We start from the raw sequence: 27,358 nt of genomic DNA, 5'->3' as shown, positions 1-27,358 counted from the left end.
TAATGGAGTTCTAATATTTTTAACATATCACAGTGGTTGAAATGTCACTTAACAGCTACAGCCCTTTCCTATTCTGACTGTTGCAGAAATATCTGACTGTTAATTTCCCGCTCACCTTAAACTGAATGCAGTCCAGAAGGTGGAAATGTTTAGCGTAATCCTTGAGGTACTCCAGCATCATGGAGTGGTGCATATAGTTAGGACAACTTTCTGGAAATGGGAAGTCACTGAAGCAGGTCATTTCCTTGGCTGTATTGGTCACCAATGATCTGTGAACACTGGTCCTTTCCTTTTCAGGAATTTCCTGTACAATGGTAGTACATATGAAGTATAGTAAAATGTTCATAAGCCTTTAAAATCACTTTTGAAAGTATTTTGCATTGCAACCTACTATTTACATGTAATCTGGTTTTAGCCATGGGATAAATCTGGTTTTATCTAACTTTGCTGATCATTGGTATGTAGCTATGTTTATATGTGGTTTGCAACCTTGAATTTTCATATTATTTTGCAATCATGTTTTAATTAGATCTGTGTTTGTGTATTCATTTGTTTTCATTATGTGAGAAGGCAGGGAGAAGTGAGGGCCTCAAACGAACCATGTTTGCTAGGGGAGAGCGCTGTGCACCATGGGGCAGCCCTGGGGGGGGCGGCAGGAGGGAGGATTAGAAGGCACACTCACACCAGAGTGGAGAGGGACGGCAGGAGGGAGGAAAGACTGCAGGCAAGAGGCACGTTCGCACCAGAGTGAAGAGAAACGGCAGGGGGCGGCTGTCGGGTCAAGTGGGGATTGGAATGTGTATTGCGCTGATTGGATTCGGAAAGTGGAATGTCTGCGGTTTTGCGGTTAATTAGCGGCGCTCCGGGGCAGTAAAAAAGGTGAGATTGTGAGCCAAGCCCTCGTAGGAGGGGGAGGACAGATAGGGGGTATAAAAACCTGTCAGACCTTGTTTCGGGGTTCCTCCATTGCTGCGGGAGGGACCCACCTTTGCAAACGTGCCCAATAAAAAAAAAACTTCGGTCTACTGGACAACCGAACCCGTGTCTGTCGTTTTCTGACAAAATTGGTGAGCCAGCCAGGAGTCCTCGACGTGGACCGGACTGTGGGGAACCGGTGAGTAATCGGCCGTAACACCCCATTGAGGTGTCTCCCGTTTTCCCCGGAGTTGGGTCCGGGACGGGACTCCAATCGCCAGTCAGACAGAAGTAAAGAGGAAGTCGGCCAACGAGGGGACCTCCGGGAGGTCTGGTGAGTACAGCCTACCCATAATCTCGGGGAGATTAGCGTGGTTACGAGGCGTTGGACGCCGCAAGGGGACAGAAGATTCCGGGACCTTCTGTAAGGTGGGAAACGTAGTCAGGAAGGATGGGTAAGGCGCAGAGTAAGAGTGTAAGGCCAGGGGCCAATGGGAAAAACGCAGTAGGGGGAATCCCCACGGATTCTCCATTAGGACAATTGTTGCAACAGTGGGAGACACCCTGGTTGTGTCCATTCACCAGTGGTCTGGAAAAACCGACCACGATAACTTTGTGCACTAAAGAATGGCCAAAATATCCACTAGTGGACCCCGAATTCCCCTACCATTGGGATACTCTTGGAATCCCCAGTAATTACTAGGTGACCCAACTAAAAAACTACATTGTGGAACATAAAATGTTAACACAGGAACCCTATGTGGAAGTCTGGTTCCATGTTCATTGGGAGGGGCCTCGACCCAAGTTAGCCAAAATTTTTGTCCAAAAAGAACAGGAGGATGAGGAGGACCTCTGGCTGACTGGACCCCAATGGGGGCCGCCACCTCCTCCTCCTCCTCTTCCTACCGCTCCCCCTCCGGCGCCCCCACCCTATCCCGGGCTGCGGAAAGAGCTGGACCAGCTGAACCAAGACATTCAGAACTTGCCCTTTATTCTAAGGTCGGCCAGTGCCTTCCCCGCCCGGGAGGTCCCGAACGGAACGAATGCACAGGGGGTGACCGTCACCAGTTACGTAACAGTTCCCATCAAACCCAGTGAGTTGAGGGAATTAAAAAAGACCCTCCCTCGTATGCAAGAGAACGCCCATACCGCCGCCGAACAATTGGAACTTTTTCTCAGCCCGGTGGAATACTCCTGGGGGGAACTGAATTACATTTTAGCCCACCTCTATACGCCAGAAGAGAGGGGCCAGATTCGGCGAGCTGCGCTCGGGGCTTGGGAGCGAAGGAATGCAAATGTCCCAAATGCCCCGGCCGCAGATACTAAATTCCCTCTGGCAGACCCAAATTGGGATCCCAATAATGCCGCACACCGGCAGAACATGAGAGACATGAAAGAGATGATTTTGGAGGGCATCCGAACAGCAGTGCCCCAGGGGAAGAATTTGACCAAGGCTTTTGAGGTAACCCAGGGGAAGGATGAATCGCCCGGAGATTTTTGTGAGAGGATCCGGGTTGGCCTGACCAAATTCTCGGGTGTGACTCCGGACACCCCAGCCTTTGAGACCTTGTTAAAAATGCAATTCGTCACCAAAGCATGGCCAGACATTCAGAAGAAGATACAAAAACAGGAGGGTTGGACTGAACAGGGGATAGGGGAACTCCTAAGGATTGCTCAACAGACCTATGTGGGGAGGGAGGAGGCGAAGACCAGGCAGAAAACTCAAATGATGATGGCAGCCGTTCAGGCGGCGGCCAAGAATGAGACGAAGGGGGAGGGACTGAGGGAGGCGCGACCTTCTCCCCATCTGGTCCGGGGACCTTGGCCCCGGAGAGGTGGCGTCGACCCCAGAAGGGAGAGGTGGACTGGGGATAGGCAAGGTTGTTTCCGCTGCGGGCGGGTAGGACACTTTGCTCGGGACTGCCAGGTGGATCGCCCCACGGGTGAGAGGAGTTTCCCCCTGTACGACTAGGGGGGTCATGGTTCCCCAACCGGGACCCACGGGGAACCCTTGGTAAACATCATGGTGGGTCCCACCAGCGAGGAACGGCAGTTCCTCGTGGATACCGGAGCCTCTCGAACATCGTTGTGCCAACCGATCCCAGGGATTGTGAAATCCCGGGGCGCGTCGGTATCGGTGATGGGGGTGGGAGGCTCTCCGGTCAAGGCAGACGTACTGGAGGGAGTGAGACTGGAGTGGAATGGGAAGGAGGTAACTGCAGATGTGTTACTGATCCCACAGGCAGGAGTGAACTTGCTGGGAAGGGATCTAATGGGTAGTCTAGGAGTGGAGTTGTGGAATGTGGAACAGGCAGAAAGGATGTGTTTGTTGCGGGAGGCGGACGTGGAGGTTGTGAACCCTGAGGTATGGGCAGGAGAAGGGGGGGCGGGTCAGTTTCGCATCGCCCCAATTAGCATCCCCTTGAAACCGGGGGTGACGGGTTTGCGGCAAGCCCAATACCCGCTGTCCCGGGATGGGAGGCGTGGGCTGAAGCCCATCATAGATGGGCTGAGGCGGCAAGGACTGTTGGAACCGGCTATGTCCCCCTTCAACTCCCCTATCTTAGCTGTGAAGAAGAAGGACAATAGTTACAGGCTGGTGCAGGATTTGAGGAGGGTCAACGATTTGGTCTTGGCCCGGACCCCGGTAGTGCCTGACCCCTACACTTTGATGGGGAAGATCCCTCCCGGGGATCGGTGGTTCACGGTGATAGACTTGAAGGATGCTTTTTGGTCATGCCCTCTGGCAGAGGAAAGTAGGGATCTGTTCGCTTTTGAGTGGGAAGATCCAGAGACTGGGAGGAAGCAACAACTGAGATGGACGGTGCTGCCCCAGGGGTACACCGAGAGCCCCCTCTTGTTTGGACAGGCATTGGAAGAGAAACTCCAGGGGTTCCGGGCCCCTGGGGGTTCTCGGGTGCTGCAGTATGTGGATGATTTGTTGGTGTCTGGAGAGAAGGAAGTAAAGGTGAGAGAAGACTCAGTGGCTTTATTGAACTGGTTGGCTGAGGAAGGATTGAAGGTGTCAAAAGGGAAGGTCCAATTTGTGGAAAGGGAGGTCAAGTATTTAGGACATGTACCCCGGAAGGGCGAGAAGTTGATTGATCCTTCTCGGATACAGGGGATAATGCAGTTGAAGCCCCCTCATACTAAAACAGAGGTGCGGCGGTTTCTGGGTCTAGTAGGATATTGCCGGCTATGGATAGATGAGTACATGAGCAAGGCTCAGTTTCTGTATGAGAAGTTGAAAGGATCATCTGACAGGGTAGAATGGACAGACAGGGACACAGAGAAGTGGGGAGAATTACGAAGGAGCCTGGTGATGGCCCCGGCTCTGGCTCTACCGAACTTGGCCCTCCCCTTTCACCTATACGTTACAGCCCATGGGGGAACTGCCATTGGAGTGCTGGCTCAGAGACGGGCTGGGAAATATCAACCAGTGGCCTTCCTGAGCAAAGCCCTAGAACCAGTGGTGAGGGGATGGCCGACTTGTGTGCAGGCAGTGGCTGCCGCTGCTGTGCTAGTGACAGAAGGGAAAAAACTCACTTTTGGGAGCCCCGTGATTGTCCATTCACCCCATCAGATCTTAAGTGTGCTTAGTCAGCAGGCGGCTGCTTGGATGACAGAAGGGAGGATGTTGAAATATGAGACAGTTCTCCGGATAAGTCCTGATGTGGTGGTAGGAACAGACAGGAATTCGAACCCAGCGGAGTTTCTTGCGGGGGAGCGGAAAGAATGGGAGCCGGCGGAGCACAAGTGCTCCACCCTGTTGCAGCTGCAGACAAAGACCCGGGAGGACCTGCAGGAGGTCCCGCTGGAGGAGGGTGAGGTCTGGTTTGTGGATGGGTCTAGCCGAGTAGAGCAGGGACAAAGGAAGTCAGGATATGCGATAGTGACGGCGGAGGGAGAGACAATAGAGAAGGGGGCACTACCAGCGGACTGGTCGGCTCAGCTGTGTGAAGTGCACGCTTTGAAACGGGCACTAGAGTTGGGAAAGGGAGTGTCCCTCACCGTCTACACAGACTCGCGATACGCCTGGGGAGTAGTGCACACTTTCGGGAAAATTTGGCTGGAACGGGGTTTACTCACAACTGCTGGGAAGGAGGTGAAAGCTCGGCAACTGATAGAGGGGATGATGGAAGCTCTTCAAGAACCCGACAGGATTGCAGTGGTGCATGTAATGGGACATCAGAAGGGGGACTCGATGGAGGCAAGAGGGAACCGACTTGCTGATCGAGTAGCAAAGGAGGCAGCGGAGGGTGTCCCCATTGCCATCATGATTGCAATCCCCCAGATAGAAGAACCTCTGGCTTGGACGCCGGGGAAGTTGGACGAGGTGCTGCTGGAAAGGGAAGGTTGCAGGGAGGAAGCAGGTCGTTGGGTTACAATTGAGGGGACCCCAGTAGTGAGCCGTGCTGACATGAGGGGGATGTTGGAGAAACTGCACGAAGGGTCTCACTGGGGGGTGCAGGCTTTGATAGACACTGTAAAGCCGTGGTACTGGAGCCTGGGGATGTGGACAGAGGCGCAGGCTGTGTGCTGGAAATGCCTGATTTGTCAGAAAACCAATCGCAAAGCCATGAGGAAAAGGGAGAGGGGAGGAAGGTCCTTGGCAGTGTGGCCCTTTCAGCGAGTCCAGGTGGACTTTACGGAACTCCCTCCTGTGGCTGGGTTGAAGTACCTGTTGGTACTCAAAGATCACCTCACTGGCTGGGTGGAAGCGGTGCCCAGCCGGAGGGCAACTGCACAGGTAGTAGCAAAAGTTCTCCTGGAACAGATCATCCCCCGGTATGGGATAGTAGAGAGTCTGGATTCCGACAGGGGGACCCACTTCACCCACAAGGTGCTGCAGGAGGTCATGCAAAGCCTGGGGGTTCGATGGGAACTCCACACCCCTTGGCATCCTGAATCCAGTGGGAAAGTGGAAAGAGCTAACGGGGTATTGAAGCAACATGTCACCAAACTGGGATTGGAAACAGGGCTACCTTGGACAAAGACACTTCCGGTTGCCCTGCTTCGAATGCGGACAGCCCCTCGCAAGGATGTGGGGGTCTCCCCATTCGAGCTGATGATGGGAAGACCTTTCCTGGCTCCAATGGGAGAGCCTATCCGCGAGCTAAAGGATGCCTTCCTGAGAAAGTATCTCCTGGTACTGTCACAATCTCTCTTATCTTTAAGAAAACAGGGACTCCTCGCTCAACGGCCCCCCTTGCTGGAAGACCAACACCCCCACAAGCCAGGGGATTGGGTCCTGATAAAGACGTGGAAGGATGAGAAGCTGAAGCCGTCTTGGGAGGGACCATACCAAGTTCTCCTGACAACTGAATCAGCGGTTCGGACCCAACAGGGGGGTTGGACCCACTACCATCGGGTTAAGCGAGCTCCCGACCCCCGACCGTGGACTGCCCAACCGGGAGACGGACTCAAAGTAAAACTTAAAAGGAACTGAACTAAGGCAGGGGAGGAGATGACCAACATAAAGGCTTTCATCCAGGTTATTCTGTTATGTCACTGCTTAGATGCTCTACAGCACAGCTCTAACAACAATTTTTTTGTAGAATTGGCACAGACAGCTTTGAACAGCACAACTTTTTGTGTGGGGCAACTCTTGACTGTGAATGGTGTCACCTCCACCTGTTTCTTTGGAATGCCCATCAGCTTGGAAGCACTGAAGAATGTTACTCAGATAGCGAATATTGATATCACTGGGGATGATCCCCCGTGGGGGGGGGATGTTCTATCATTTTGGGTCTTCTCCCACACCAAGACCCTGGACTAATCAAAGGCAAATGGCTCTAAATCTCTTGGGGATAACCAATGCAACTCAATGTGTATATTTCAACAATACCCAGAACCGTACCCACCCACTGCCCTCAAAAGGTCCTGCTTTCACTTGTGGAGGGATCTATAATATCCCTTACGCCTCAACCCCTCTATACCTACCTAAAGGTTTCTTTTTGTTATGTGGACATGAAGCTTACACCTATGTTCCAGCCTATAGTTCAGGGGGCCCTTGTGCCATAGGGCGCCTGACCTCTCTATATGCCCTGCCTCCAATGCAAGCGCACCCATCAAAAGAAAAAAGAAAAAGGAGCTGCCATCTGATTGTGAGAGTGATGTGACACTCTTGTCTGAAACAGAAGCCATGGCTCTGGCCCTCTCCTTAGGAGGGGTTCCTGCACTAAGCGGAAGAGCTTACCTGGACCTAAGGAAGGTGGCCTGCCTCCTGGCTAAAAGTGTCAACCTTACATCCTCTCTCATTGCAGCCCTCACTGAAGAAGTCACTGAGATCAGGAGGGTGGTCATTCAAAATCGGATAGCTATAGACTATCTCCTATTAAGGGCAGGACAAGGCTGTGAATCTTTTCAAGGTCTTTGTTGCTTTAACCTAACCAACAATGAGAATTATATTGAAGCAAAACTAGCCAAGTTGAAGACCTTAGCCTCTCGCATATCCGAGGATCCAGAGGGATGGAATTGGTCGTGGCTCACTAGTTGGTTACCTAACTTTGCTTGGTTAAAACAACTTTCTGTGCTAGCTATTGGCTTCATTGCCTTACTGGTCCTAGTATGTTGCTTAATGCAATGCCTCCCTGCTTGTGGGAATTACCTGTCCCAGTGTGTGAAGCCCCGGGTCCGGGACGAGGGAGCAATCCTGTTAGCCAGGTTTGAGGCCCAACAGAGGCGTGAAAAGAAAAAGGGGGGATTGTGAGAAGGCAGGGAGAAGTGAGGGCCTCAAATGAACCATGTTTGCTAGGGGAGAGCGCTGTGCACCATGGGGCAGCCCTGGGGGGGGCCGCAGGAGGGAGGATGGGCAGAAGGCACACTCGCACCAGAGTGGAGAGGGACGGCAGGAGGGAGGAAAGACTGCAGGCAAGAGGCACGTTCGCACCAGAGTGAAGAGAAACGGCAGGGGGCGGCTGTCGGGTCAAGTGGGGATTGGAATGTGTATTGCACTGATTGGATTCGGAAAGTGGAATGTCTGCGGTTTTGCAGTTAATTAGCGGCGCTCCGGGGCAGTAAAAAAGGTGAGATTGTGAGCCAAGCCCTCGTAGGAGGGGGAGGACAGATAGGGGGTATAAAAACCTGTCAGACCTTGTTTCGGGGTTCCTCCATTGCTGCGGGAGGGACCCACCTTTGCAAACGTGCCCAATAAAAAAAAAACTTCTGTCTACTGGACAACCGAACCCGTGTCTGTCGTTTTCTGACAATTATAACATTCCAAAGAACACTAGAGTGTTTTCTGGGACAGGGACCTTGAGAGCACAAAAGAGGTATCTGTAGCACATTGATGCCCACAGACAACATGCTGCCTATCTGTGAAAGGGTCTTGAGAATGTCATTTTAGTGATTCCCAGAATGAAATGGTTTGGGGACAGGCATTGGATTCCATCCAATTAGTTCTGGGAATATCTAGCTTCTTCTACAAGCAGAGAAAGCCTGTTTTCTCTGTGCCTCACTAAAGAGAAAAGGTTACAAAGGAGTTTTAAAATATCTAAGCTATGTTAGTAGCATGTGACAGTAGGAAATTTTAATATCTCCTAACTATGCACATTTATCTGAGAGTATATATCATACATGTAGAACTCCATATGTGCATGGCACTTGATCTAACAGAGAACAGCTATGTTGTGAGAAGTTAATGTGCATACAAGCACTTACATGTGTCTATCCTGACCATCATTATTGCTATATGTCCAACCCATGTATGAACAGATCTTCTGATGAAGTTGCTGAAGTCCATGGGAATTATCAATATGAAGAGTATGTTTTCTCATTGTCTGATAAATCTACTCTCATTTCTGTGGGTAAGATTCTTTCATGGGCAGATGCAGTAGAAAATCCAATTTAAAATACCAACAATGCCTAGTTAAAGAAAGGGCCTCCTCCTAATTTTTTACGGACTGCCTGAAGGCAATTCAGGGTTCTTGTCTCCTTGCCAACCTTGGAAACAGGTCACAAATGGTTCTCAGCCTGCTCTCACTTGAGCCCCAGCTCTAGGAGCCCCCCAACTTCTGGCTGCTGTCTCCAACCTTGTGGTGTTTGGGATAAATGAAATCCTTGAAAAGCTGCCTGCAGGGATGAGAATCTCCTGAAAGGCTGGACCACCTATTCTTTTCCTCTCTAGCTGAGCTGGAGGTTTCTGGATGGAAGTGACAGATATCTGCTTTTTGGGGAAAGTTGATATATTTTACTTCCCATCCAAGAAAGACACATAGAAATCTTGGTTGTCAATAGGAAGACTTGATCCACAGGCATAACTTGGCAGCAGGCAGCTTTTTGAGAGAGTTATTTATAATGCTTCCTCCATGTCTTTGCTCCCTACCTCCAGCAACTTCATTTTTTACTTCTCTTTCTTGTCTTTGCTCTGCCTGTCTTGGTGCCACCCTTGGCCCCTTCTGAAATCTGTGTCAGCAGTCAGGTGTTGCTTCCCACATATACTGTTCCTCCACAGTCGAGTTAAAGTGGCACAGACACCCCCAGCAATAACAGCTTATGGTTGCTCGGAGTGAGATTATCTCTTGCTTCATTTTTGGTTTATAGACCAGTGTTTCTCAGTCTTGGCAACCTGAAGATGTGTGGACCAACTTCCAGAATTCCCCAGCCAGCAAGAGGAATTGCTGGCTGGGGAATTCTGGAAGTTGGTCCACACATCTTCAAGTTGCCAAAATTGAGAAACACTGGTCCATAGACTCTCCCTATTATTTCATGGGGATTAAGTCCACACATCTTCAAGCTGCCAAGGTTGAGAAACACTGGTCTAAAGACTCTCTCTATTATTTCATGGGGATTATTTAAAAACACACTTTAATAATTGCAACATGATCTCTGGGGGGCAAAGCAGTGATTTAATGACCCCATCTTTCTGTTTGATGGAACAGACAAAACAGAGCCCACCAAAACAAATAGAAAAAAACCCCCAAACCCCAGAAGCTTTGGATTCAAGAAAAAATCTTTTCTGTTGATGCTTGTAGAATTATTACCGTTTGATGTTTGTCTTCAGAGTTTTAAATTTGAATTAATGCTACTCACTGTGAATTGCCAAAGTCCCCCAATGGCATCATTCTTCTCAAAGCAGGTAGGCTCCAATCCTTCCTCCAGGCAGCATTTGATAGAGGCCAGCCCACTCACCCCTGCTCCAATAATTGCCACTTTTCGTCCCATAGCTTGGTGTCAGAGCAGAGAGTTTTCTGAAGAGGCACCTTACACTGGCATTAATTCAGATGCTACTAGCTGCTGGAAATGAAGTACAGAGGTTGTAATTCTGTAGCAACACTTTTATTACCACATTGAGGTTACCAAGAAGTTGCATAAGCCGCAAGTATTTCTCTGTCCCTTAAAATACATATTTGCCAGTAATATCTGTTAATTTCAAACACTGCTTATATTGTACTTTGGAGTGCAAATCACTCTTTTTTCTCATATATGCCCTCTTGCCCCCTAATAGAGTTTTGCTAGTACTCACCATTTCTGAACAACATTCTTCTATGTGGTGTCAGAAATGCTCATAAAAATTGGTAAAAATAAATATGGAGAATACACAGAGATTCCAGATTCTAATGCTTATGGGGTGGGGTGGTCGGGTCATGAAACAAACCAAAGTAAAAAAAGTGAATGGTGCTGTAGCATTTTAAGACAAGTTAATGAGAGTGGTTGCATTGCCAGGTCACCTTATCCCATTATTTTTAAACCATGGATTGTTGAATAAGCCAGACTTTGCTGCTTTGGCACAACTTGCTGAACTTCATAATAAGGCTGGTATTCTGCCTTATCATGGGAGCTTTAAATCTTTATTTATGGAGGAGTAGGAGCTATAGCAAAGGGAGAAAGTCCCCAATAAAAGCAGGGTCAATGGCTGTGAAGTCAGTTTGTCAGGTCTGAGTTGCTACCACAGAAAAACCCAAAAGATGACCAAGGGTCACAGGAACTGGGCTCCAGCACACGAAACCACATCCAAGAATGATTACAAGCAGTTCAGCATGAGGAGACCGTTGCTCGTAATATAGATTGAAAGGAAGGCACAGGGTTAAATGCTGTGATAGGGGGCATATCTCCTCTGTTATCTGTGTACAGCTTTGCAGCAGACCTACTCCTGGAAGATCTGTATGAGGTTTCCTGCACTTCCAAGCATCAGTCTTCTCCTATTCCTGCACATTTTCTGCAAGCATCGGTCTTCTCTGGAGAGAAATCCAGGCAGCACCTAGTAGATTCTGGATTAATTTCCCTCACTTGGAGGAAGATTGCACAGGGAACTGTGCCTTGACTATTTCTTCTGGACCCACTTCAGTAGTTCCTCTCCTTCTCATTGGAGGATTTGTCAGAGGAAGGTGTGACAGTTCTATATGACATAATGAGCCACAGCAAACATATTATGTTATGACTTAGCATGATGTGTGAATTAACATGAGAGGTAATTGATGTGCTCAAAAACACAGAGTGGTTTCTTTAGTTTTGATTCTAATAATTCCAAGAGCAAAGCGCTGATAAGTTTAATTGTAAATCCATACCTTCCTCTGTACATTTCTCTACCTTTTTGAGGAGTTTATGAAACTGCAGCCTGCACATTCAAGAAAAGCAGCCCTAACTACATGCCATACATTTACATACACTAGTTTATATGCATCTCTGTGCATTTAGAAGTATGGTGAATTTATTTTGAATAGTGCAAAATAAAAGTAAAAAGAACCAAAAAAGGGTGCATCTAAGAAAATCAGAATTAATTTCACAGCAGTCTTCCTCTTCCCCACACAACTACAGAATGATTAAATTTTCTGTATTTAATTTGTAGAGATTAAATGCTGACCATGAAATAAACTACAAACTAACACAAATATTCTGTCTTGCACACAAACAATCTGGACTCCTTTTTGTTTCCTCTACAACAAACTGCATAAAAATGATTCTTTACTTTTTTGCAAAGTAAAGAAGACTGACTGCCTTCCTTTTTATAAACAAACTCTCCTTCTCTCTGCTGCCAAAATATCCACAAAAATATGGAGTTTGTTTTCAGTTTTTCTGTTTAAAGTTCAGTATTGCAGCTAAAATCTAGTGGGCGGGGAAAGTACCTCTTGGCTCTCAAAACCAGCGGATGGACTGTACAAAGTCTGCACGTGGATTTATCCTACGGCTGAAATACTGTGGTCCCATAACTTATTTCTGAAGTTGCCTTTCTAAGCACACATTTTTGCAAGCAAAATCGTATTATTATGATATTACTTCCTGCTTTTATAAAATCTTGAGCTCGGGTTTTTTTTTTTTTGGTTTTTTTGCCTGCCAAATAGTTTTTGCCCATCAGTGCGTTTTGTGATCGTTGTCCCAAAGAAAAGCTGGGTTCGCACCTGGCCTGCGCGAGCCAGTCAGACCCGCAAGGCGGAAATCTCTTTTTAATAGCTTTATTCTGTAGAGTTAAGGGCACTTGCAAACTTTCAAGACAAGCGCGGGGGTTCGTTCTAAAGATATTGGGTTTTAAACAGTTACAATCAGAAAATCATTACATCATAAATGAATGCAGTTTCACTGGTAAATCCAGTTGGAATAAAGGCAAAACACACCCCAAAAGACGGGCATTGTTGTTGCAAAGAGAAATACGAGCTAGTTGGTCTCTTACCTCTCTTGCTTGTTCAGCAAGCGAACCCAGCCGGTTCCTGCCCCGGGGGAGGTTTCACTATCTACTTTCACTTCTCGCTCTAACTGATAAGTCTTATAAATTTCAAAGGGAAAGAATGTTAACAAGGTCCGCAGCTGCAACCTATTTTTCCACTTTGTTCTTAGCAACTACTTAAGGTAAATTCTGGGGCATACATAATGTTTCTTTATTCCAAAAATCCCCCATACCATCATGATCACAACAAGGATATCTTCAAATGCATTCTACATGATGCTTCTGTGCAGTATTCAGGTAACGGAGTGGTTGATTAATAACCGTTTGCCGAACCTGCCTGTGCAAATTTATCTGCCTTTGGACAAAAATGTTTTGGAGATGAGATTTTATAAGTGCTGGGCAAAAAAGGAACAAGAGATGAAGTTTGTTGTTACAGCTGTGGCTAAGAAACAAAATAGCTCCAGATTTCTTTCCCTGCAACAGCATGAATGCAGGCATTTCTAATGTTTTGAGTGTGGAAGAGGAGCCAAGGAGGAAAAGAGAATTCGCTTGTATTTATGCCATCCAAATGACTTTGACTCATGCTTTCTGGCAGGAATTAAGAATAGAAAGAAAGGGAGGAAAAGAAATGGGGAGAGGGGGTAGAGATGAGAGCGAAAATGTTCCCTCCAGTAGCTGCCTTCATAGAAGAATAACTTTAGAGCATTTTAAGGGTAAGAAAAATGATTGTACATACCTTAAAGGTGAGATAACTGAGAGGAATGTTTCTCCTTTGCTCTTTGCTCTGCAAAATTTGCTGTAAACAGCAGACTCTCCTCATATAGCTTTACAGAGGGCAACGTTGCACAATCTGCCATAGTTCAGGTAAAAGCTTGTGGCTTATTAAACTTTACAGTGTTTTCATTAGCCAAAAGCTGTCCTTTTAACAGGAAGTACTCTGTACCTGCTTCATCTCTCCCCTCTTCAAGTTTACATTACTGTACAACTAATGTTCCAGCATGCCTATGTAAAGATTGAGAGTTAAATTAAAAAAAGTGATTTACTGGCATAATTTACATACATAGTTTTTTTCCCGTGAGAACTATCCAAATTATATGACTTGCAATAGTCCCAAACAATTTATATGACTTGTAGTTTCAAACAAAGATATGATTCAGGCATTGGTGCGTACCGGGGAATCAACCAGCTATCTGATTTTGACCTGCCCACAAAAGGCTTTTTTTTCTTGCAAATGTCTGCAGTAGGTTGATATTATCTGAGCAGAATCCATGGGCTTATTTGGAACCTTCAGATGCTGAACCCTCCGGATATTGCATCACCTGGAAAGAGTTGAGAAGGTGCATGGGAGGGAGATGAGTGCTTGTCATCAGCCTTTCCAGTGGTTTTGTATCCAGGGGCAAGCCCTGCTAACTTCTTCAGCACCATCCTTCTTTAGGATGCTCCTCTCCGTGCGTCATGAGAGCTTTCTCTGTGTGCTAAACCCAAAGGAGTTGTTCTTTAAATATTAATTTAATGGGGTTTATATGCTATTTCAGTCCAAAGGGATTCTGAGCAGCTTACTCTCTCCTCTTATAGTGAGGTTAAAAGATCAAAATAAACGACATAACAAAATACAAAACCTTTAGCACTTGCGGAATAATTAGCCATTAAACAAACCCCCAATAGAAGCTCGTGCCTGATAGCAGCTCCACTTTCAAGGGTCTCTTGAAAAGCCACGTTTTAATTATTTTCCTAAAATGTAATGTGGTGGGAGCTAATCTGATCTCAGGAGGTATGCTGTTTGAAGAGGAGGAGGACTATGACTGAAAAGGTTCAATTCTGTGGTCCTCAAAGATGACAATCCCTTGTATGAGCAAAAGCCACTGAGAGAATGCAGTCCATAGATATCCAGTTCCAAAGCTAAATGGAGCTTTAAGGTGACACCTGTCACCTTGAATTGCACCCAGAAGCAAACTGGTAACCAGTGCAGCTCTTGAAGTAGAGATGTCACATAGGAGAACTTTATTCCCATCACTACTTCAGCTGCTATGTTCTGGACCAGCTGGAGCTTCTTGGTTGTCTTCAAGTACGGCCCTATATAGAGCAAATTCCAATAATCCAAACAAGCAGCATGAGTGATTGTAAACAGGGCCTTCCAATCCAGGAATGGTTGTAACTGGCACACAAAATGGAATTGTGCAAAAGCTTTCTGGGCCACAGCTGCCACCTGCTCTTCAAGGTGGAGCTTAAGTCTATTAGGAATTCCACATTATGAACATTCCACACAAGGAAGGGCAATGCTACTCAGAAAGAAAGTTCCCTGGAACTGGAAGGTTTCTGTAGCCACAGAATCGGTAGGATTAAACCTATATTGTTAGGATTAAACCTGAGCCTTTCTTCCCCATCCAGAACTGAATAGCCTCCAGGCACTGAGATAGGACCTCTGGGCCATCTTCTGCTTGGTCCAAATTTAAGATATACTGTACAACTGGATATCATCTGTATAATGATGATACCAGTGGCTTCATATTAATGTTGAGTAAGAGGGGTGACAGAGTTGACCTCTATGGTACAACACAATGCAAGACCTCAATACAACCTCTCTTCCTCTCCCCAAAATCTCCCCCTCAAGAAGGAGCACTACTATGAAATAGTACCTCCCATTCCATTGCAGACCAGGAGGTTAGTTTGATAGATGGTATCAAAAGCTACTGAGAGATCCAGTAAGTCCGGGAGAGTTGCAGTACCCATGTTCTGGTCCCACCAAGGTCATCCACAAGTATTGAGGCTTACCAGTAATATTTTCTTGCTGAATTGCATTGCATTTTTCCCTGTACTGAGGTAGAACAAGAAATGTCCTTCATGTAGTTAACCATTTGCTGATTGATTTTGCACCCACCAGGCTCTCTACCTCACCTAAACTAATATTTTTTTAAAATTATTATTTATATCCTTTTCCTTTAAAAAAAGGAGGTTGACCTTCTGCGCAGCAAGTACCATTTACAGGAATGTTTGTAGGCCCCATAACTAATATGCATGTAAAGATTGCATAGAACCAGCATAACATCAATTTTCAGGAAAATGAAAACATGTGGTCTCATCATTAGACATAATATAACGTCTATATCTGTCTCCCCTTCATGGATCACTGCCTTGTCGTGGTGAAGGGGCTTGCGTAACTCAGTGAAGCCATGAGCTATACCGTGCAGGGCCACCCAAGACGGACAGGTCATGACAGAGAGTTCTGACAAAATGTGGTCCACTGGAGAAGGAAATGGCAACCCACTCCAGTATCCTTGCCAAGAAAACCCCATGGACAATGTTAAAAGGCTAAAAGATATGACGCCGGAAGATGAGCACCTCAGGTCAGAAGGTGTCCAATATACTACTGGGGAAGAGCGGAGGGCAATTCCAAGTAGCTCCAGAAAGAGTGAAGCGGCTGGGCCAAAGCCAAAAGGACGTTCAGCTGTGGATGTATCTGGAAGCGAAAAGAAGGTCCGATGCTGTAAAGAACAATATTGTATAGGTACCTGGAATGTAAGATCTATGAACCAAGGCAAGCTGGATGTGGTCAAACATGAGATGACAAAATTGGGAATCAGCGAATTGAAATGGACGGGAATGGGTGAATTTAATTCAGGTGACCATTATATCTACTACTGTGGCCAAGAAACCCTTAGAAGAAATAGAGTTGCACTCATAGTCAATAAAAGAGTGGGAAAGGCAGTAATGGGGTACAACCTCAAAAATGACAGAATGATCTCAGTGCGTATCCAAGGCAAACCATTCAACATCACCTATGCCCCAACCACTAATGCCGAAGAAGCTGAAGTTGACCGGTTCTATGAAGACCTACAACACCTTCTAGAACTAGCACCAAAAAAAGATGTCCTTTTCATCATAGGGGATTGGAATGCTAAAGTAGGAAGTCAAGGAGTAATCGGAATAACAGGCAAGTTTGGCCTTGGAGTACAAAATGAAGCAGGGCAAAAGCTAATAGAGTTCTGTCAAGAGAACAAGCTAGTCATAGCAAACACTCTTTTCCAACAACACAAGAGACAACTCTACACATGGACATCACCAGATGGTCAATACCGAAACCAGATTGATTACATACTTTGCAGCCAAAGATGGAGAAGCTCTATACAGACAGCAAAAACAAGACCAGGAGCTGACTGTGGCTCAGATCATGAGCTTCTTACTGCAAAATTTAGGCTTAAATTGAAGAATGTAGGGAAAACCACTAGACCACTCAGGTATGACTTAGATCATATTCCTTGTGAGTACACAGTGAAGGTGATGAATAGATTTAGAGGATTAGATTTGGTAGACAGAGTGCCTGAAGAATTATGGACGGAGGTCCGTAACATTGTACAGGAGGCAGCAAGTAAGACCATCCCAAGGAAAAAGAAATGCAAGAAAGCAGAGTGGCTGTCTGATGAGGCTTTACAAATAGCTGTGGAAAGAAGGAATGTGAAAAGCAAGGGTGAAAGGGAAAGATATAAGCAACTGAATGCAGATTTCCAGAGAATAGCAAGGAGAGATAAGAAAGCCTTCTTAAATGAACAATGCAAAGAAATTGAGGAAAACAATAGAATGGGGAAGACTAGACATCTCTTCAAGAAAATTGGAGATATCAAAGGAACGTTTAGTGCAAAGATGGGCATGATAAAGGACAAAAAAGGCAGGGACCTAACAGAAGCAGAAGAGATTAAGAAGAGGTGGCAAGAATATACAGAAGAACTATACAAGAAAGATCTTAATGTCCCTGATGTCCACGCTGGTGTGGTCACTGACCTTGAGCCAGACATCCTAGACAGTGAAGTCAAGTGGGCCTTAGGAAGCATTGCTAACAACAAAGCTAGTGGAGATGACAGTATTCCAGCTGAGTTATTTAAAATACTAAAAGATGATGCTGTTAAAGTGCTGCACTCAATATGCCAGCAAGTTTGGAAAACGCAACAGTGGCCACGGGATTGGAAAAGGTCAGTTTACGTTCCAATTCCAAAGAAGGGCAATGCCAAAGAATGCTCAAACTATCGCACAATTGCACTCATTTCACATGCTAGCAAGGTTATGGTCAAAATCCTACAAGCTAGGCTTCAGCAGTACGTGAACCAAGAATTACCGGATGTACAAGCTGGGTTTCGAAGAGGCAGAGGAACTAGAGATCAAATTGCCAACATTCGCTGGATCATGGAGAAAGCACGAAAATTCCAGAAAAACATCTACTTCTGCTTCATTGACTATGCAAAAGCCTTTGATTGTGTGGATCACAACAAACTGTGGCAAATTCTTAAAGAGATGGGGGTACCAGACCATCTTACCTGTCTCCTGAGAAATCTGTATGCGGGCCAAGAAGCAACAGTTAGAACCGGTCACGGAACAACTGATTGGTTCAAAATAGGGAAAGGAGTACAACAAGGCTGTATACTGTCACCCTGCTTATTTAACCTATATGCAGAGTACATCATGAGAAATGCCAGGCTGGAAGAATCAGAAGCTGGAATTAAGATTGCAGGGAGAATCATCAATAACCTCAGATATGCAGACGATACCACCCTAATGGCAGAAAGTGAAGAAGAACTAAAGAGCCTCTTGATGAGGGTGAAAGAGGAGAGTGCGAAAGCTGGCTTGAAACTCAACATTAAAAAAACTAAGATCATGGCATCTGGACCCATCAATTCCTGGCAAATAGAAGGGGTAGAAATGGAAGCAGTAACAGACTTCATTTATTTGGGCTCCAAGATCACTGCAGACGGAGACTGCAGCCATGAAATTAAAAGACGCTTGCTCCTTGGGAGGAAAGCTATGGCAAACCTAGATAGCATATTAAAAAGCAGAGACGTCACCTTGCTGACAAAGATCCGCATAGTCAAAGCTATGGTTTTTCCGGTAGTAATGTATGGCTGTGAGAGCTGGACCATAAGGAAGGCTGAGCGCCGAAGAATTGATGCCTTTGAACTGTGGTGCTGGAGAAGACTCTTGAGAGTCCCCTGGACTGCTAGGAGGTCAAACCAGTCAATCTTAAAGGAAATCAACCCTGATTGCTCATTGGAAGGATTGATAATGAAGCTCAAGCTCAGATACTTTGGTCACCTAATGCGAAGAGAGATCTCTTTGGAGAAGACCCTGATGCTGGAAAAGATTGAAGGCAAAAGGAGAAGAGGACGGCAGAGGATGAGATGGTTAGATAGCATCACTGAACCAATGAGCATGAAACTGAGCAAACTCAGGGAGGCAGTGAAGGACAGGAAGGCCTGGCGCAATATGGTTCATGGGGTCACGAAGAGTCGGACACGACTTAACGACTGAACAACAACCTGTCTGCTCTGAGAGCTTAAGGGAAGGAACTGTATATATCATTCTGATAATATTTCTAGATGTCCCTTCCTGAAATAATTGGATAGCTCCTAAATGCATTGTATATAGTCATCTTAAGTGGGAAGGTTATGAGTTCGATTCCTGTTAGGAAATTTGAGCCCTATATAATAACATCTGGCTACTTGTGTCTGAGAAGCCTCAATAAGGATAAAACTAGTCATCTGATGCCTCCTGGTGATCAATGTAACATCAGCATTTCTGTAGTTACTAGATAACAATTCTCTTCTTATGAAGAATGAGAAGAAGTTTATTCTATTAAGGAAGATGGGAATGGCACATTTTTAAGAGGTTAATGATAAGGTTGATATCCTTTTCTTCCCCATGAAAATGCCTCTGATGCCCTTGGGCAGAGAGGAGGACTTATAGCAGAATTCAGAATGCAGAAGAGAGGGATTTGTGACCACTATGTTGCATGTATGGCACTTGTCTGACCGATGTGAAAATTATATGAATAGGTTGATCAAGGTAGTGCAGGGAAGTTGATGATCTTGACACTCATGGGGCTCATACTCTGCAGGGGTGTGCATTAAAAACAGCCAATTCCTCTTCTCCAAAGAGAAAAGATCAGGGCTAAGGTTAGCAGTGGTGTCTGTGCTGGCAACAGTATAGTTCTTCAGTATGTCCTGCTTAGAAAGAAAAAGAAGGGTATCATAGGATGGCTTTGGATGGAGGATTCCCAGTATTATGACTCAAAAGACACTATGGAGTTATTGTGTCTTTGCCTCAATGGAAAAAACTGGGAAATGAGAGTTACTAACAGAAGATGATGACTCAGTATTAATCCTGTGCAGCCACGCACAATTTAAATGAAACCATTTCCACAGATATAATGGGCAAGCAAGCCTCTAGTACAGTGTTTCTCAACCTTGGCAACTCTGAGATGTGTGGACTTCAACTTCCAGAATTCCCCAGCCAGCCATACAGACATACACACTTTTTTTTTTTTTTTGCAGTTTTGTAGTCAATATAGGATAAGTAAATTTTCCAAGACAAATACAACTTGCAGAAGCTGATGGTGATATTATAGATTTGATTGGTCTGTCCAAACATACAGTTCTGCTCCAAGAAAACTGTCCATTCACTCTGAGAAATATTTTGCTGGGATGATTCACTGGAAGGAGGCGGCTGTATTCTGGAATCCTGGAACAACTGCAAAATATGGAATTGCCAACAAAATGTCACATTTCAGTTGTTCCTATCTACAGAAGAGCCAGCTTGGTGTAGTGGTTAAGGCATCAGACTAGACACCGGGAGACATGAGTTCTAATCCTGCCTTAGGCATGAAGCCAGCTGGGTGACTTTGGGCCAGTCATTCTCTCTCAGCCCTAGGAAGCAGGCAATGGCAAATCACTTCTGAAATCTTGGCAAGAAAACTGCAGGGACTTGTTCAGACAGTTGCCAGGAGTCAACACTGATTCAAAGGCACCAAAAAAATAAAAAAATAAAAATCTACAGAATAACAACCTAATGTACCAGAAACCTGTTGAAGTGAACACATTGTCCAATTTAGGGAAGGTAATTTAGGAAAAGAAAACATACCTTTGAATTTTCTTAGCTAGTGTTTACTAATTATAAAAATATTAACATGTAAGCATGTATAATTCATTTGGATATAAAGTAAAATCTGTTGTAACATTTTTTCCTTTTGAAATTTGCCATTTTTTCCATTCTATAACTGTTACTATGAATACAAACAGAAAATCTTTGCTAATAATTATGCAATGACATTTAAAGTTGTTAATGTAGGTAATATGAAATGATTTAAAGTGTTTATAGTACAATCTGCTTATTGAAACATAGCATATATGACAGCAAAGGTACGTATCAAGGTCATGGCTTTACCAATTTTAACATATAAAAAGGCTATAAAGCAAAATATGTTGTAACATTGTTTCCATTCTGAAATTTGCCATCTTTTCCATTCTCTAACTATTACTATGCATACAAACAAAAAATCTCTGCTAATTATTATATGGTATTTAAAGTTAAACATTTATTTAATATGACATGATTTAAAGTGTTTATAGTGCAATTTGCTTATTAAAAGCATAATATCTTAACAGCAAAGGTACATCCTGTCAAGGCCACGATCTTACCAATTTAACATATAACCATCAAAAAGGTTAAAGAATCAATGCCTTTGAATTGGGAAATGAGAAAGTTTTGGAGAGTACCTTGGACTGTAAGAAGGATAAATCATCCAATACCAAATGAAGCAAAACCATACTGCTCACTGCAAGCACTAGTAATGAAGCTAAAGTTTAAATATTTTGGACACAGTGCAAGCAAAGTTCTTTGCAGAAGACCCCAATGTATGATAAACATGAAAGGAAATAGAAAAAAAAGTTTTAGAAGACAAGGCTAGGTTCTATCACCGATATCACAAATGTGAGCTTATCTAAGATGAGGCTATGAAACTTCAGGCAAGAGGTCCATATCTTGACCTTTTTGCAAAGTTCAGATTGAGGTCTTGTGAAGTTTCACAGTTTTTTGGATTATAATTCCCATTACATCGGACCATGGACAATGGTGGCTGAGACTTGTGAGAATTAGAGTACAAAATTGGATAATATCTATTAATTATCATAGTCAAATGAAACCTCCACGTGGGAGCTTTCCAAAGGGATCAGGGTCAGCAATACTGAAAGCAAGGTTCTGAGTCATCTTATATTCTTAACATGTTTCCATGATTTTTAAAGGCAGCACAATGTCTTCCAAAGTAAATTAATGTCCCGATGTTGCAAACATTTGCAGTAGGAATAAAAATAGAATCTTGTGCCTATGGTAGCCAAATATATTAAACTAGTTTCTTTGTCTGTAAATAGTGCATTAATAAGTAAATTAGTTAAAATAAACTAGGAAAATACTGCAACCATGAATGTTAGATGATTCAAATCCCTTGCTTCTAGCCACATGAAGATGATTTGGGGTATGATTCAGCTAAAACATCTGGAGAGTAATAGGTTGGGGAGGCTGACTTGGTTAGTACATTTTCAGTCACACAACTAACTTTCTTTAAACACTTATTCTCTAATGAGCTCTGTGAACAGAAACTATTAAGTTCATTAAAACAAAATGGAAATGAAAGCAACATTCAAAGAAATCTCTCAGCCTGGCTTTCTTATGATTTTGCATCTGCAAGACCAGTCAAAACAAGGCACCTTATGAATGGTGGGTTTATGCAGCTATTGGCCAGGGATTCTGAAGAAAAAGATAATTCTTGCTTGGGAGCCTTCCAAATGAAAACAAGGTTGATCATGGTTTAAATCTGTAGCACTGGCATGGAGCTCTGACATCTCTTTGTACAGAGGTAGATTGGTTTGGAGCCCCTTTGGAAGTTACTTTTTTAGCTTCCCAGATTCATCCAGTTGGCCACCATGTGACACACACTGCTGCACTAGATGAGTCTATGGCCTGATCTGACAGAGCTCTTATGTTCTTATATTAAGTGGAAATTGCCTTTTTTACATCTGATTTATACCTTTCTTCTCAAAACCCTAACCCATCTGAAATCATGAGGGTATCAATGAATTGATAAAAGAGAAGTTGAAGGTCAATGCTTATAGGATCCAGAATTACAAGACATGACACTTAGGTAGCAGAGGGAAGAAGGGTAACAGTAAGTTCAAGCCATTAACTACTATAGTTAATGACCTTTGTGAGATGGCGAAGTTTGCCCTTGAAGAGGTGCTTGATGCCATATTGACATGGCAGTAATTCACATCAGAGTGTTTCACACTGGCCTGAAGCTTCATCTGGCAGTTCCAGTAATACATATGTGATCCGCATGTGCACCAAAGCCTCTGATGCTTTCAGGTGGTGACTAGAAGGGCGATGTAATGGGCTGTGAGAATAGCCTTGGGAGACAGGAGGAAGAACTGCAGCCTAGACAATGATTGGATAAACAACATCTGAGTCCAAAGGAGGGATGGGGGTGGAGAAAGCATCTCCAAAGGGACCCTCCCTAGTTCTCTGGAAAGTAAAAGCAGAAGGGGAAATGCTTTCAGAATTGCAAGATTCTGTTCCTGTAACCTTGCAATAGAACCATTAGTACTCATGATTTTGGTTTCCTGCCTGGACTACCTTGAAGGGCTGACAGGCAGGAAGAGATTCCTGTACAACCATAAGAACCTTTTAAGGCTACTAGAATTGCCAGATGAGAGAGGTTGGGATCACTGCAAAGCACTGCTTTTAGAAAGAAGAGTGGGATCCTTCACATAAACTATGGAATTGGCTTCCACAATATAGAGTGCTGCACGATCCATTTGAATGATTTGGAAGGGGATTAGAAATACTTGTGAAAAGTAAATCTATCAATAATACTAGTCACAATGGCTCTCAGTACTGGCTTTTGGGGAACAGGAACTTTAATCATGTCCTACTTTTCTGGCCACAGAAAGATCAATTAGTTAAGACTTATATATTCTAGCAGGACTTTTAAGTTATTATGTCAACTGACTGACTGTGGCAAGCCCAAGAAAGTGTCATGGCTGAAGCTGAGGGCCAGGTGATGGCTTTTGGGTGGTATGCCAAGGCTGCACTTCAAAAAGTAGTGAATTGGGTCAGGTCAACATTTATGACTTTTTTTACCTTTAATTAAAATTAAATATAATTAATGTGATTACTATCCAGTCATGTAATAATGTAATATAATAATCTTATTCAAAGTCAACATTTTGTAATAACTTTTAGAGAACTCTGAGGATCATCCTCAAAACTTTTTTCAGAGGATGCCTGAGGGCCTGGAGTAGCACACCCTTTTTAAAGGAGAAATTTGCACCTGGCTGTCCCAAAGTGATCTGCAAAAACTAATTGAAACTAAGGTAAATTCCAGCAAAGATAACAAATATGGCAAGTACTTTCAATAGGTAAGAGAACCAATTCACAGAATCTTCCACAACTCGAATTCTTAAAGGTTTCAGGACTCGTTCCCATTGGTTCAGGATTGCATTTCTGGCCCCATCCCACTTTCCCGGCCCAGTCAGACGGAACTGGTAAGGAGAGCAGGGGCCAAAGAAAATCTTCATTGCTAGTGTGGGATCTTTGAGAAGTAGAGCTGGCACACTAGGTTTTATACCAATGAAGGAAGCAAGTTCATCACAGTACACAAGGCAATCTGTTTTCAGGACTTCATCAAAGGACAAGCCAAACCTTAATCAAACAACACAAAGGAAGAGTCAGAAAATATGTACAGTTAGTAAATGAAATATACAACCTGGCACTGAAAATTCTGTCCTTTTTCTTGCGGATTCTAGATCTTTAATATTTAGCCTCTTCCAAAACTTATAATTTCTGTGGTTCTGTTTGGAGACATTATACTGTAGTTGTTATGATTTAATTTAGATGAACAGAAATATTTACCATTTCCTTTTCTGATAAAGAAAAAATGAACTTAGCAATGTGTGAGACAGCATTATTTGCCTCACACTGCAGAGGTGACACAATTAACTTCATTGAAGTATGAAGGCAACAATTTCAACCAGCACTTCCAGTATCTGAAAGGGGCTCTTGTGCACACGTAGAATGTCTTCCAGCAATCAAAGTGCTAGTCCAAGCTGTGAAGGAGCCCTGGAGCAACTCAGAATGAAGAAGAGAGTCTGCTTCTGTTTTAGAAGTCAGGACTACCGTGTTCCTTTGCAAAACCTCTTTAAAGATGGATTTGTATGTCCCTGAGTGAAACTCAGCTTTGTACAGGCTACTAGATGTTCAGCCAGTACTGACGGCCAGTAAAAATAGAATCAGTTCATTGGTTTAGCTGCCTAATATTTTGCACTGTATTATGGTTTAAGCAGACATCTTTCTCAGCCCTTCCATTTCAGATACTTTAAAAACTGGACATGCCATTAACTTTTTATGTGACCTGCATGCAGAGCAGGTGCTTTGTGATTAAGTTATGATAATTTGCTCTACAAAATCAAAAGGTTTACAGTGGCCTCAGGAGAGCCAGTTTTATTTGTTATTTCATTGCTTTTCTGATCTACGAGCATAATTTTTAGGAACCTGGCACTGAAAATTCTGTCCTTTTTCTTGGGGACGCTAGATCTTTAATATTTAGCCTCTTCCTGCCAGCGCAGGAAGCCAGTTCACAGATAAAATGGACAAAACCTGCATGCAAAATTTGAGACATCACTTGAAGAAAATGTTCATACAGGGTAGTCCTCATTTAGTGACTAACTTATTTAGCAACCATTTGCAGTTACAATGGTGATGAAAAAGTAACTTTGCGACCAATGCCCACATTTACGCCCTTCACAGGTCTGTAAAGCAAAGGAAAGCTGAAGTAAGATTGTAAGCACAGTCGTGGTTTCATTTAGTGGCTGCTTTGCTTCATGACCAAGTTGCGGGTGCCAGTCGTGGTTGCTAAACAATGACTACTGTAAAGGCTGACTTTGCACATTACAGGTAGTCCTTGCTTAGTGACCACAATTGGGACTGGCAATTCGTCACTAAGCACTGTGGTCGCTAAGCAGAAAATCACATGACTGCGACAGGCTTACAATGTCACTTGCCATTCAGTCATTAAGTGAATCACTGTAGTCATTAAGCAAGACATCACATGACCGCGACTTGCAATTTTACTTCCATGTTCTCCATTAAGTCTGCTTGTCAGGAGCCAGTTATGAAGCATGTGAATGGCAATCCTGTGACCACAGGACACTGCAACAGTCGTAAATGTGTGCTGGTTGCGAAGTACTAAATGGTGATCATGCAAATGGGACACTGCAACAGTCATAAATGCAAGGATTGGTCGCAAAGCTGTTTTTTTTTACACTGTAATAACTTCAAATGGTCGCTAAACAAGGCAGTTGGTAAGTGAGGACTACCTGAATATTGTAGCCTCGTATAACAATCCAATTCCTTCCTTCCCCCCGCAATTTTTTTGGTTTTTTTGCAAAGTATTCTTGGGATTCCTTTGCACAGAGAAGGTGTGTGGAGGAAAGGGAGTACTTAATTTTCCTCTGTAAGTTGCTACAGTATTCCTCTGAAACTTCCCTTTCTGCATCTATACTACTTTCCCCAGTATTGACTCACAGACCAGTATTTGTGAGGTAAACATTTTTCAGAAAGAGGAGATACTGGGGAAAACAGCTGGCTGTTAAGCCATCTTTTCATTCCACCCCTTCTGAATATCACCCCCTTATTTAGAACAAGTTGTAATAAAGAAAAAGGTATTTGGGCTAATGATATAAATGGCTGCATTTATAACATATAGTTTTTTCCTAAGACTGGAAGCATTATTCTTTTAATAGTAGGAATAGAATACTATATTCCATTTCAGGAGGGAACACTCCTTCACTCCCTTTTGGCTCTAGAAGATTGCTGAATAAATGTAAGTGAGCAGAGTGAAATATATGTAGCCCATTTTAAAACAACTAGATTGGTTCCTGAGCTGTTTCCAGAACAATTCAAAGTGCTCTTTTATCTTTAAAAGTGACCTAGACGCTAAATATCTGAAAAGAGATATTTCTTTTGCATGTGGCCCTTGTCTTCCTCAGAGACCTTTCTTAGAATTCCATACACTAAAGATCAGATAGATAGTGATTGGCAAAATAACATTTTCAGATAGAGAATTCTCTTAAAATCATTTATCCAAGTATTTTAGATATTAGTTTTAAATGCTGTTGTATTGCTGAATAGTTAAAGGTATCATACAAGGGGAATATTCCTTCTCTGCAACTTGACACCCTCCCACCAACTGTGCTGCAAAAGAGACAAGCTGTCTCAACATTCTCAAATACGTGCATTCTCTTCGTCTTCCTCTCACTTCCACCAGAAGTGTATACAGGTAGTCCTTGCTTAGCAACCACAATTGGGACCAGCATCTCTGTTGCTAAGTGCCATGGTCACTAAGTGGAAAATCATGTGATTATGACGGACTTATGCTGTCACTTCTCATTTGGTCATTAAGTGAGACATGATGTGACCGCAACTTGAGATTTTATTTCCGCATTCTCTATTAACTCTGCTTGTTGGGAGCCAGTTGTGAAGCATGTGAATGACAATCCTGTGGCCACAGGACACTGCAATGGTTGTAAAGTGTGCTGGTTGTGAAATGCTAAATAGCGATTGCATGACCGTGGGATGCTGCCATGGTCATAAATGTGAGGATTGGTTGCAAAGCTGTTTTTTTTTTTTTTACACTGATGTAACTTTGAACAGTTGCTAAACAACTACTGTGTTTTTCTGAGATATGGGGCATCTGTTTTCTGATTGGACATGCTGCCTGCCACGGTCCTTGATTTGAGCTCATGTTTTTCCCACCTGGGACCTATAATGCTAGCATGAAAGTCAGCAATCATACGGCACTTGGCAAGCTTTGCAAGGCAAGTACATTTCATCTACTATGTTGAGGTGCCACCATGAAGTGAAGATGCTGTAGTTCTCCAAAACTACACCAGACAAATGCCCACAAATATAGGGTGCAACTTCAAGGATTCTGTGTGTATATGGGGAGGGGAGGGGCTTGAAGCTTTTCCC

The 27,358-nt window shown here is 43.9% G+C and overlaps 2 protein-coding genes across 8 annotated transcripts in view; both read right to left on the bottom strand.

Annotated features, from left to right (window-relative positions):
* The window catches only part of LOC103057081 (dimethylaniline monooxygenase [N-oxide-forming] 4), a 28,182-nt gene extending 14,222 nt beyond the window's left edge, over positions 1-13,960 (bottom strand). Inside the window, exons 1-3 of one of the 2 annotated variants that reach the window (XM_088153672.1) lie at positions 13,254-13,960; positions 9,949-10,152; positions 116-304 (exon numbers count right to left, since the gene is read on the bottom strand). In XM_088153672.1, coding sequence (XP_088009798.1) covers positions 116-304; positions 9,949-10,080 — 321 coding nt within the window. In that variant the 5' untranslated portion in view covers positions 10,081-10,152; positions 13,254-13,960. The remainder of the gene's footprint in view (positions 1-115; positions 305-9,948; positions 10,153-13,253) is intronic. The other variant, XM_088153673.1, reaches the window with a different exon arrangement.
* Positions 13,961-20,420: 6,460 nt separating this feature from the next.
* The window catches only part of LOC103050505 (flavin-containing monooxygenase 1), a 29,043-nt gene continuing 22,105 nt past the window's right edge, over positions 20,421-27,358 (bottom strand). For all 6 annotated transcript variants that reach the window (XM_025175114.2, XM_025175116.2, XM_007441356.3 and 3 more), the window contains one exon: positions 20,421-24,031. In XM_025175114.2, the coding sequence (XP_025030882.1) occupies positions 23,689-24,031 (343 nt within the window). In that variant the 3' untranslated portion in view covers positions 20,421-23,688. The remainder of the gene's footprint in view (positions 24,032-27,358) is intronic.

Source organism: Python bivittatus, unplaced genomic scaffold (genome assembly GCF_059951505.1).
Source record: "Python bivittatus isolate LINGU-HERP-01145 unplaced genomic scaffold, Pbiv_v1 ctg000700_np1212, whole genome shotgun sequence".
Taxonomy (NCBI): domain Eukaryota; kingdom Metazoa; phylum Chordata; class Lepidosauria; order Squamata; family Pythonidae; genus Python; species Python bivittatus.
The sequence above is the reverse complement of the archived record's forward strand: the minus strand, read 5'-3'. Positions and strand labels throughout refer to the sequence as shown.